General features: G+C 28.6%; 2 protein-coding genes across 3 annotated transcripts in view; both read left to right on the top strand.

Annotated features, from left to right (window-relative positions):
• Positions 1 to 1,384, top strand: part of LOC112602311 — a 43,473-nt gene extending 42,089 nt beyond the window's left edge. Inside the window, exon 5 of the mRNA XM_025350325.1 lies at positions 774 to 1,384. Coding sequence (XP_025206110.1) covers positions 774 to 1,164 — 391 coding nt within the window. The 3' untranslated portion in view covers positions 1,165 to 1,384. The remainder of the gene's footprint in view (positions 1 to 773) is intronic.
• Positions 1,385 to 7,947: 6,563 nt separating this feature from the next.
• The window catches only part of LOC112602313 (vitellogenin-like), a 36,805-nt gene continuing 32,133 nt past the window's right edge, over positions 7,948 to 12,619 (top strand). The window contains exon 1 of one of the 2 annotated variants that reach the window (XM_025350329.1): positions 7,948 to 8,595. In XM_025350329.1, the coding sequence (XP_025206114.1) occupies positions 8,556 to 8,595 (40 nt within the window). In that variant the 5' untranslated portion in view covers positions 7,948 to 8,555. The remainder of the gene's footprint in view (positions 8,596 to 12,619) is intronic. The other variant, XM_025350328.1, reaches the window with a different exon arrangement.

Genomic DNA, 12,619 nt, shown 5'->3' with positions numbered 1-12,619 from the left:
ATCTTGTTATTATCAATTATGACTAGTGTTAAATTGAGATAAAATTTCGTTTTGACTTCTGGTTTTTACTGTTGGGTTTGTAAGATTGCCCAGTAGCAGTAAATTGAACGAATATCGAATCATTAATAAGTCGCAAACGGATTACTCAAATTAAATTCTATAAACGTTAAAATTATTTTTTTCAGTATGTTTATAGATTTTCGTTATCGAAAATAGGTATTGCCATTTGAAAATCGAAAGTTGATAGTGTTTTATCAAATAAGGGAGGAAGTTAAAATTATCAAAATTGTAACACAGTGTAAAAAAGTAAAACCTAGAAAGTTAAAAAAAAAAACTATTTTAAAATTCCTAATACTTCCCGAGATATTAACTGGTTCACGATAAAAAAATCACTATGGGCTGTATATATATAAATTTACTTATAAATAATATTTACAGTTTTGTCTGTAAATAATACCATTGATTATAATCAATGATAATACTTTGTGCATATTACATGAAAAAAGTGTTGTCAACTTAACGCAGTTAAACAATTAATTTTAATCATGAAATCGGATATCGGTCATCGCAACGACAAGTAAGTCTCTAAAAATCGATACCCATCGAACGCGTTTAACGATTTTTTTTTTTTTTTTAATACTTGATCTTTCTCTAATAACGAATAAAACAACAACCGATGACATAACCACATGACAGCATGTACGGTTATAATTCATAATAATATTATTATTACGTCGTGGTGATACTACGACGGTGTGTAATGTTTGCCGCAGATCGGTGTCGAGAACGTCGCCGTCGGTGGCCAACCTGTTGCGGCGCCTGTACCCGAGCTCCGGCGATGGTGGCGGCGGCGGCATCAGACTGCGCCAACCGGAGCACACGCCGATCTCGGTGGCGGCCAAGCGCCGGCCCGAGATGGACGCCAACGGATTCCACGGCGATTCGTTCACCGGCGGTTTCGACCGGTTCGACACGATGAAGCGCAGGCCCGAGATGGACGAGACCGGTTTCGAGGGTGACTCGTTCACTGGTTTTGGCGGGTTCGAGACCATGAAACGGGAGGACAGAGGCGGCGGCGGGGACTACAAGAATGCACCGCACTCGGCGACCCGGCCCAAGTCGACCACCCACGCCGGACGGTTGTTCGGCGTGCGACAGGAGTAACGGCGGCAGCGGCAGCGAGCAGCACACCACCACCACCATTCCACCGCCGTCTCACTATATATCACCCGTGTCACCCGCGTCGGGAGTGATCTCTCTCTCTCTCCCGTCGTCGTTGCAGTCGCCATCGCCCCCGCCGTCGTCGACGTTTTTTAATATTATAATATGATATAATAATAATAAAACAAAACAAAAAAAAAAAAATTACGAAAATATAATATATACGTATTTATAGCCCAGTAGAAAATTGGATTCATAATATATTATTATTATTATTATTATATAATATTATAAACATAAATTTTGTAGATAGACACTATTATATTGCCGTAGGCGGAAATCGTGAAATAGGCACTTACAAATATCGCGAGAGAGCGACTAACCTTTTAAAATATTTAAATAAACTTTTCTGGAAACAAAATAACGTCACGATTTCGTAGAAAAAAATTGTTTTTTTGTTTTTTTAATACCTGTATACCTATACATGCACTTATTTTTAGTCTCTCGTACATCGTCATGATACATCAGTTGAAGTATTAATGACTTTTAGTTGATAAGTTCCCTGCATTTCTACGGACAATACGTGTATGCAATAAAATATTTAAAAAAAATTTCAATCATCAAGGGCTTGCTAGATTTTAGGGAAATTTATATCCACCCTCCAACGATTTCCGCCATTGCTTATTACTTTCATAACCGTTATTCATAATAATAATAATAATTATTATTATTAATACGATTGATTGAACGAAATTATGGACGATCGGTGTGATATACGTGCGATATTATATAACTATATGATAATAGTACACACATAGTCACATAGATGTGTATAATGTGTCGATTACTACATTATTATAAACTAATTTCTGTTCTAAATTATTATCTTAAATAAATGAGATATGTAAACATATTTTGTTAGTTTCTATGAAAACACAACGACAAAAAAAAAAACAGTTGTCGACATCTTGATATTATGTACTGCCATTATATCAGAATTGCGAAGAAACCCCACTAAGTTGATAACAAACAACTAAAAAATATTTTTCACCACTATTGTACTTGTTATTTGCTTTTTTTTTAACAAAGCCTTCATAAGCATATCATTCCAGCATACAATATATTGAAAAATGCCATTCCCTGTTAATCACACCTAAACAATATTAAAGCCGTTTGTAATCAATAAGCATATACAACAAAATACACCATACAAATATATTATACATTTTAAATAAACGCTAGTTGAAAAGTTATTCACATAATGTGGATATTAATATTCGCTAAATCTCATTATTTTTTCACGAGTCGATTCAAAATATCATCACATCAATTTTCTTTTTTTTAAACATTACATATTTCTTTAATTTAAGTACTTAATTTATATAATTAATTAATTTATACTGGTTTATTAAGTTTCAACTTAACAGTTTATAGTTTCCCAAGTTTAAATCAAAATTATAGATAATTTTAAATTTTAATAAAAATAAAATATCATTAACGCTCAGTTATTCCACATTACTTTTAATAATAATACTTTCTAAAATATGAGTACTATATGAGAACTACTATAAAATGCATTACGAGTAATATACATGATATTTTTACTAGGAATTCCTCATTTTTCCTTATATTGAGTATTATACTGATATATCAATAATTATTAATGAATTATATTATAATACCATTGTTCACAATTTACAATTTTTTCCAAGTATCAATAAATTTATAATTTCTTTATTTACGAAAATAAATTTAAATTACAAAAACACGTATGTTTCAAAAATAAATTGAATAAGCTATTAATATTATATAACTTATGTTATGTAAGTTTGAGTTGGCTTTGTTTTTTATTCTTCAACTGTAAATGTTTTCAAAGAGGAAGTTGTTTTGATGTAGTTTCGACAAGGAAAATATGTACATCTACATCTACAATACGCGAATTTTCCATATTTATACAACTATACAAGTAAGTAAATATATATACAATAATAATAACATGATTCTACGTGTATACCAATAGTCTACTGACTACTTGTAGTTGCTAAAAGCATTTTTCACATCAAAGTAAACCGTTTTATAAACACAACGCGTACGCTTATGGTATACTCAGGTATAGGTAAGTGCAACGTAAGGGCATAATATTTACGTCGACAACCGAAGAGTCATTATACGCAGACACGGAAAGTTTTGCACGATTTTGTACACAAGTAAACGGAAATGAAATCGTCCGACGTGAAATGTAGACGGTCATCACTCAATGATTGAATACACTATATATATATACACCAACCCTATATAATACCCATAAGTAAATAGTTTTTTCGAGCTAAAATTAAGTATAACGATCCGTGTCTAGTACACATGGATTTGAGCTACACGGTGCTACAAAAACACCACGAAAACGAATAAGATATACGTGCTGTACAAAAAGCATAAAATATTATTTATCATTCCATTCTCCTTTATGTAGTTCATATGTAATTTGTCATGTAATCTACTTATATTCGAAAATCTGTTCGGTCGTTATTGCTTATTGACTGGTGTCAATAACCTTTAACACAATTAGTTTTTCTATATACCTATACTGTTATAATAATATTACCATATTTATACTAGCTGTAATAATGTGATTATGTAGGTATCTACTGTTTTTTTAATAATCTCAAAATGAGTTTTGTAATATTTTATATACTCTCTCTATTTTTCTCTGTTGTCGGCTAGTTATCTCTTTAACTCGTTGTAACTTGATAGTACTGCATTAGAAATCTTTGTTTAATAAACTATATGTTATTAGTCTCTTTTTCATCTTCTCTTCTATTATCCTATAAATTAGATAATAAATGTCTATGTTTTTGTGCCAGTTCAATCATATTCCGTTGTCTTACTATAATTATTCTAAATATCTCTCTGCACTCATTATTTCTTTAAGTATACTACAATCTGTTATATCCAATCCATACATAATATGTTTCAGCCTTCTGTAGCTCTTTATATCTCAAAAATTTTTAGAAGATGAATATGTATTACTGTTGAATTTGTGAAATGTTGACGATTCACACTGTTCGTTTCAACCAGACCGAAAAATCAAACAAAAACCATGAATACAATTTGTTTTCGGATTTTTTGCAAAATGTAACATTTTTGTACTAGAAGAATTTCTTACGACTTCTACACCCATGTATATACAATATACATATATTATAACTTATGGGTATTTTGGTATCAACAGCGTGTTTCTTTTGTGTATCTATAGAGATACAAATATGTAACACATCTAAAAAAAAACTTTTTTTTAATTCTTATAACAATGTATAATTAATTTAATAATTCATTAACTAATAAACTTAAAGTCTATGTTAAAAAAAAAAAAATTAACTTTACTTAAGATAACATCTTTAAAAATATTATATTTTAATAAATGAACCTTCTTAATTTATATGAATATCATACGACGATGAAGTGTATGTTTATAGACTTTTAACCTTCATAAATATTTATACAATGGAATTTATAAAATTTAAATTAAATATAGATTTTGTTTTAAAATAGGTACATGATTACATGGTAAATATACTTTAAGTCTTTAAGGTTAGATCCGAATTTAGTATATAAACAAATATTAATTATTGCTCATAGATAACACGTCCTTGAGTTTTCAAATAATATATGCCATAAATACTGTTTTAAATTGTATTATCATATTATAGTTTATAGATAAAAAAATATAACTATGTAAACTAGCTATTAATTAAATATTATTTTTTAAACATTAAAACTATATACTCAATCATATGAATTAAATATAATGAAAAATTTAAAATGAATAAAAAAAATACTACAATGTTGCTTAAATTAGGCAATTTAACATTTTTGTCTCATTAATATTTAAATATATTGCTTATACTATAATTCAAAATACATTCCAATAAAATACATGTATTAACATTAGCTTGTGGGCGTATTTCTACTATTTCTATTTTCTTTATTCCAGCGGTTCCCAAACTGTGCTCCGCGGAGCCCTTGGGGCTCCGCAATGGTTTCCCAAGGGTTCCGTTAATTATTGTCCGTATGTATACAGTTCGTGTTAATTATGCTTCATAGAACACAGGCAAATGCAAATGAACGTTAAATATTTCTTAGGGCTCCACGAGAAACTTCTCCTTAAAAAAAGGCTCCGAGGCTGAAAAAGTTTGAGAACCGCTGCTTTATTCAATGCTATATATTAAATTTTATCTAAATTTAAAGAAAAAATTTGATTTAAAATAATTGTTATAAAAATCAATTTTAACCATTGTATTAATTAAACATGTTTTAAATCAGTTAACCATGTACGTTTACAAATTTTAAATTATTGAAAATATATATTCATTGTTTATAATCATGATAGTTATTTTTTACAATAAGCTGATAAGATATTTTACGTTATCAAAAATAAAATAGAGTATTTTCATTAAAAACGAGATTAAACAAAATGAAACATAATATATTGAAATACCTATGCCATTACACATATTACGTTTTAAATTATAATTTATAATTATTGTAAACAATTTTATTTACGCATTCTTAATAATAAATATTAGTATATTATACTTCAATAACAATACGACAATACAAAGCTAATAATAAAATAACTGATAAAATATTTTATATGAAAAAAAGTTTTAAAAAAATGTTAAACTAGTCACCACAGTTTTTATTCTTATTAGCATATTAAACTTTAATACAGTACACTATCGCCTTATGCGTATAGGTACCCAAAGTACATAATACATAGTATTTAATTATAATTCATTATTATAAATCAAATATGAAAACGATTTAGATTTCTAATAAGATTTCAATCAACCTGAGAAAATGATGAAGAGTTAAAAACCAATGGGTCTATTACATTTCTTTACGGTTTTTATTTGCTTTTTTGAAATATACAATTTGAACAATGATTTTCATTACATATACAGTAAACTCTGTGGTCAATTTTCTAATCTACAAGTTGAATAATTTTACATGAAATCTTATGAACTTATTCATTAAAAACACTGTTCAAAATCGAACAAATTTGACAAAAAAATCATGTTTCTTCAATTTCAAGAAAATAATAATTTTAACACGAATTAAATATACAAAAAATGACGGTCACAAACTAGGTACTCGGTATAGGAATAAACACATTTTACAATATAATATTAATTCAATTATAAAAAATCTTAATAATTTAAACCTAAATTACATAGGTATATTATACATATAATATAATATATACTCAATCTAACAATCAAACAATTATAGTTGGGTGATTGAATACAGAAATAATTAAATATGAACAAATCAATTTTCAATCTAGCAAAAATGTATTTAAAATAATAATTAAAGACTTATTTTAAGAATATAAATTATAACAAGAATAAAATTAAAAAGTTCCACCTCTGATGTGATAACGATGGAGCTAAATCCGACATCTGAGTGTCAGTGTACATCTGCAAGGGCGGCCAAACGGTCGATCGCAAACGATTTTAAAGTCGATCGTGCTAGAATTTATTTTTAGGCTGCGCACACGAAAATTAATTATGGTGGTATAGTAACTTAATAATAATAAAAACTTTTTTATTGAAGTCGATCCTCAAATGTGAAGTATATTTTTGGTAGATCGCGGCCGAAAAAAGTTTGACTGTCCCTGGTGTACATTATGCCAACTTCACATGGGTGACCAACTTGTGGCTGGCGAGTAAAATGTGACTCTCGTTATAGTAAAATGCGGCTCGCGTTTTGTGTATAAAATTTAAATTTAATTATTATTATTATTATGAATTTTGATTTTTAAGGTATACATTTTTTATAAAAAATTATAAAATTATATAAAATGTATCTATACACATTTTGTCTCGTGGTAGGTTAGATTAATATTTATCCATGTAACCCAAGAACATATTCATATAAGCCACCCCTACAATATAATAATTTGATACTCACAACACATGTATAATACTTAAGTATAATATTTTTTATAGGTATTTTAGTTTCTAGACTCAAGAGATATGTGATAATAATAGTATAACATATAGGCGAAAACCATGACAAATATGCATCGCTATTAGATGGAATTGGACGGTTACGTTTTCAATATTATACTTAAAGCGTAAATAACAATGACATGAATGATTGTAAATTGTTCAATATTATAATGTAGTAAGTAATAAGTGTATTAAGTAAACAGAGGCGCAGAACCATTAGTTGCATAGTGACATGCGGCATTGAAAAAATAAGTCCCATGTGACATTTGTTATGTGATTATGGGAATTACAATTGCTAATATTCTACTGTAATACATACTTTGTGACTACGTGGGCTAGTGGAACATTAGTACATTATACAGTCGGATACCCGGGGGATGGGATGAATATAAAAAATACAAAATTAGACACATCTTGCATAGAGTACAAAATAATATTAACCATTAAAGAGATTCAGTATGGTTTTGAATTAACTTGTATTGTCGCAATTATACATAATATGTATGTCTTCTTTATAGATACAATATAATAATAACACCTATTAAATATTAATACAATAATAAGTAATAACGGACAATAGTGTAATATTATACTAATATTATCGTTATTGATATTAACAGTGAAAAGTGTACACTATGCTGTATACCTGTATAGTAATACGCAACTGTAGATAAGAAGAGCTAACGGTTCGATCAAACGGTCCATAGGTCGATACGTCTGAAGTTAGCCGATTCGTCGGACCCATTTCGAAAACGGCCACGCCAGTATTCGATAACAACGAGACGGAATACTATTATAATGATGCCTATAATATAATAATAATAGTAAAGTACATTCGAACGCCGGACGCCTCGACGAAAGGAACAATAATTATTACAGCAATCACGATAATGTGATGGTATAATAAATGTTATTTATTACTATTAGTGTAGAAACAGTGTGACAGTGTACGGTCTGGTGCAAGTTTAGTGTCTAACGTGCGTTTTTCCGATCGTTTCGTTTGGGCTGTATGACATAAGGACAGCTCATTTCCGGTTCGCGAAACCGTATATGATCGTGTGAAATATATTATAACGCGTATCAGCTGCTATACCGTTTCCACTACCGTGCGAGTACTGATCGTCGTTGTCGTAGATATCTGCTGGCGCACAGCTGACATGTGACCTCCCGTCGGACCTGAAATAATAATACATTTTTTTATAAAAACCAAAAAATAACAAATCCGCGTACTTAAATACGGACAAAGAGAGATAGTGTGTGTGTGTGTGTGGTGCCGGTTACGCGCGCGGACGCCTCGCCAAACGCTGCAAAACGCGACGATATAATAATAATTAATAAATATAATTATTAAACTTTCATCGAAGCCGTCGATTCAACGACGCAATGCACGACAGACTGGGCTTTATAGTTGCGGTCGTATTGTGTGAGTACTTATTCGTAACAGCACATATTATTAATATACTATAAGAGACATATATTTTGATGTATAGGTAACGTGTTTTTTTTTTTTTTTAATGTTCTTTATTATATTTATTTTAATTTCAAAATTCGATTATTTGCAAGAAAAAAAAAGGTTTGAATGCATTTAATTCGCATCTTGTTATCATAATCAATGACAGTAAAAAACCTTGAGTAGTCAAATTATTATCTATCAGTATATACGTATATTACATTGCACACATCGTTTTATATACGGGTAGAATACGATTGCGCGCGTACCCTTTTGGTTTACGATTGCGCGTATTAAATACGAATAATACGATTACACGATGAAACAAATTCTAATATAACTAATGTTGTATTTATCTGATTATCTCATCTTTTATCATAATTTTGAATTTCCACCATATACTCATATTTATGTAGTTGAGTTACCTACTAATATCGGGTGCCAGTTAAAATTGCAAAAATAAAACAACGAAAATAAAAATCGCGAAATATTTTAACAGCGAAAACACTAATAGCGAAAAGTAAAAATTCTATTACTTTTATTTTTTAAACCATAGGTATAAATTAAAACTATCATACCTGCAGTATTATAAAATAAATTCAAATTCATTAAAAAAAATTAAATATAAAGCAATTATCGTCACAATACTATAAAATTCAAATTAAATTTGATATGATAAATTATAAGCAATACCTCTTAAGTATTCTAGTTTGTCCCTATTTTTGTAGTCATCAACTAATTGTTTAATTGTATCCCTTTTACGTTTTCTAGACGATTCGACTACACCTGCTAAATACTGATTTATTTTCATTTCGTTTAAACTTTGTTCCTTTTGAATTGCTTCAATAAATTTCCACATTGTTGAATGACATGAACTCAATAAATTATTGAAGCCTCTATGCCACCCTTCAACATAATTATTTGTCCTTGGTAAACCAGATATAGTAGACGTATAACAGTTCCATAGTGAAATAAGAAATCTGGGGTTTCTTCTTTTATGTATATTTGGACGACCGATCCATGTATTCTCAAAATAAGAAATAAGTGGTTCTAAAACTTCTTCATTATCTGTGTATTATAATCTCGTTTTATTTTTGACTGTTGATGGTATACATTAATTAACATATTAGGGTATTTTTATATGTATTTTATGATTTGTTCGTGTATTTTATTATTATATTTATTAAAGTATTATTAAAAACTCAATTTTTAATACAATTACTAAATTAAATTATGCCTAATTTGGCAACGTCGCATGAAGTTTTACTAGCAATTGTACATATATCTTACCCAAAAGGTATGTTCTATTGTCCCACTAAAACGTGCGCCATCGTATTATGAAAAGGATAAAATGAGCACAATCGTATTTTACCATTATATACGACCCCTAAGTGGGAGTTAAAATGTTTAGTGCCCGGCTGCAAACGAGTTGTGTCCCTATGTATTTTTCAGGTTACACGAATTGTGTCCCTCAGTTTTTTTCGAGTTACACGAATTGTGTCCCTCAAGTTTGATCAAACTAATATAAATAAAAATTAAAAATAACTACACAAATAATTTTAATAATATAACATAAAAAGCAAACACTTAAATCAAACAATTTTTATAAATTCACATTGAGAAATTTTTCTATTGTAATATTAAAAGTATGTTAAATATTATATTTTACACGAAAAATAAGAAGTTTGTATAAAAAACGTCATATTATTATAGTAAAAATTTTAATGTAATATAACAATAATTGATGTTATTTTGCCTAATAAATATAAATAAAAAGTAAAAATAACTACATTAACAGTTTTAATAAAATCACATATTAGGCAAAAATTTGAATGGATAGAATCGAATTTTATTCTGTAAGTATTTTATAAAATATGTGTTTGTAATTATACAACATTGAAATGAAAAAATTTCTCGATTTGAATTTATAAAAATTTTTTTTATTTAATTTGTATTTCATATAACTTGTTTTTCTATTTCATAAAACAGTTGGGACACAATTCGTGTACCCCACTTTCATCATCGGGACACAACTCGTGTACGATAAATTTAGTCGGGACACAACTCGTTAACTGCGTAGTGCCCAACTAATCCTCTTCCAACGATCGAATTCAATCAAATAAACGTGTATTATGGTGTTTTTCACACCGCGAAGCTAAAAATATGTTTTTTCGGTATTGGACAACGTCCACTTTATTAACATCAACACTACGTAATTTTAATAATGCATAATGATAGCTGATATATTATAAGTATTGAAATTTTTAATAGATGTGCACACAATACCTGAGTAATATAATATCAATAATCTTAGACTGCAGATTCGTCAAGTTTATCCATTTTAAAATTCCTTCGAAAATATGCAAAGGTCAATATAATAATATTATTAAACTGAACTATCATGCATTGTGATCTAACAGCTAATAAAATAATGATAATATTAAAAATAATTAATGATTAGAAATAACTAAAATGGCTTTTTTCTATTTTATTTTTACAGAATATCAAATACAATTTTCTTAATTTATGTTTGATTGGTATATAACATTATAAAGTATTAATTAATCTAAAATAGTGTAGTTATAGTATTAAGTATATAACAGTGAAAAATAGTAAAGCTGCGATTTCCCTTGAATTAAAACTTTCTGGTAGGGAGGTAACGCGTTTGCGACTTGCGTCTAGTTGGCATGTCTTTCCTTGTCCGACTTCCAAATATCCACGGACCCGATTCCGTTTCATCTTATTACACGTTGATCTCATCATATGTTGTCCTTTAAAACAAATTGTAGAGGTTAAAACTTAGCAACGTTTCCATCAGATGTTGTGTTATTTTATTATATAATATTTTGTAATATAAACTGAAGGTATTTTGTATTTAGTCATTAGTCGTTCGCTGTAATAAATTTTGATGGCGTAAAAATTAATTCCGGATAGTCAGGTGCGACTGTGTAACATGCTAGCGCATATTAGTATGATATCTTCAGATAGCTGCAAACCGATGCAGATGGAAGGATTATGATATAGTGACATTATTTAATAATAAATAATTTATTCAATTTTAATAAATGCATACCTACACGTTCTTAAATTTTGTTAATTTCATCATGTACACTCGTTTGAAATTGATATTAATATTATTTTCAGTTGTATTTACCTCTTAAAACCAACATTATCGCGTAAACAGAATCAATAATAATCATTATTGACGTTTATTCGTTTAAATTACAGTGTTATACCTATTAATAATAAATACTATGTAAGTGTTTATAACAAATATATTAATATATATTTTACTATTTTGAAAACGATTATCAGAAAATGTTAAACAAAATTCAAAACTATTTAACTTCACTGAATAGTTCTTAATTAATATCAAATATCGTAAATTCAGCAGTGGCCGCTCTCCTATAATTATAATCATGTGTTTAAATTATAAATCATCTCAATAAAACAACAGAAGAAAGTAATAGAAGCTGCCAGATACGGAAGGACAAAAAGTGTTGTTGGTAGGTAAATAAAACATAATTATTTTTAAACGATTCAAATACGTACGGTTGAACATAGTTAAGTGAATACTACCGTAATTACGCTAATTATTATCAACAACATCGTGGATTAAGTATTTATTTGTATTTTATTTAAAATCGAATCCACTAAGAATACTATTAGGGTTTTAAATGAAACACTATAACACATTTCAATATGTTACTGATGATTTACGAAAATATATCATCATTAGTCGGATCAGCACAAGTGGAAGTCTAGAGTATATTTAATTTTTTTCATTTAAATTAAATCGAAATAAAACTCATCAAATATTTAAAGCATCACTTGTGATGATAGTTCATTTATTTAAAAACATTAGTTTCAGAACACTATACATTATTTAAATTCAGCTATGGTATAATTTAAAACAATATAATATATAGGACATGTTTGTTTCGTTTACACATTTTTGAAATACAAAAACCTGGCAATTATAGCATCTGTTTGAATT

Source organism: Melanaphis sacchari, unplaced genomic scaffold (assembly GCF_002803265.2).
Source record: "Melanaphis sacchari strain LSU unplaced genomic scaffold, SCAv2.0 Contig85_pilon_pilon, whole genome shotgun sequence".
Lineage (NCBI taxonomy): Eukaryota > Metazoa > Arthropoda > Insecta > Hemiptera > Aphididae > Melanaphis > Melanaphis sacchari.
This window is presented reverse-complemented; position numbering and strand designations above follow the sequence as displayed.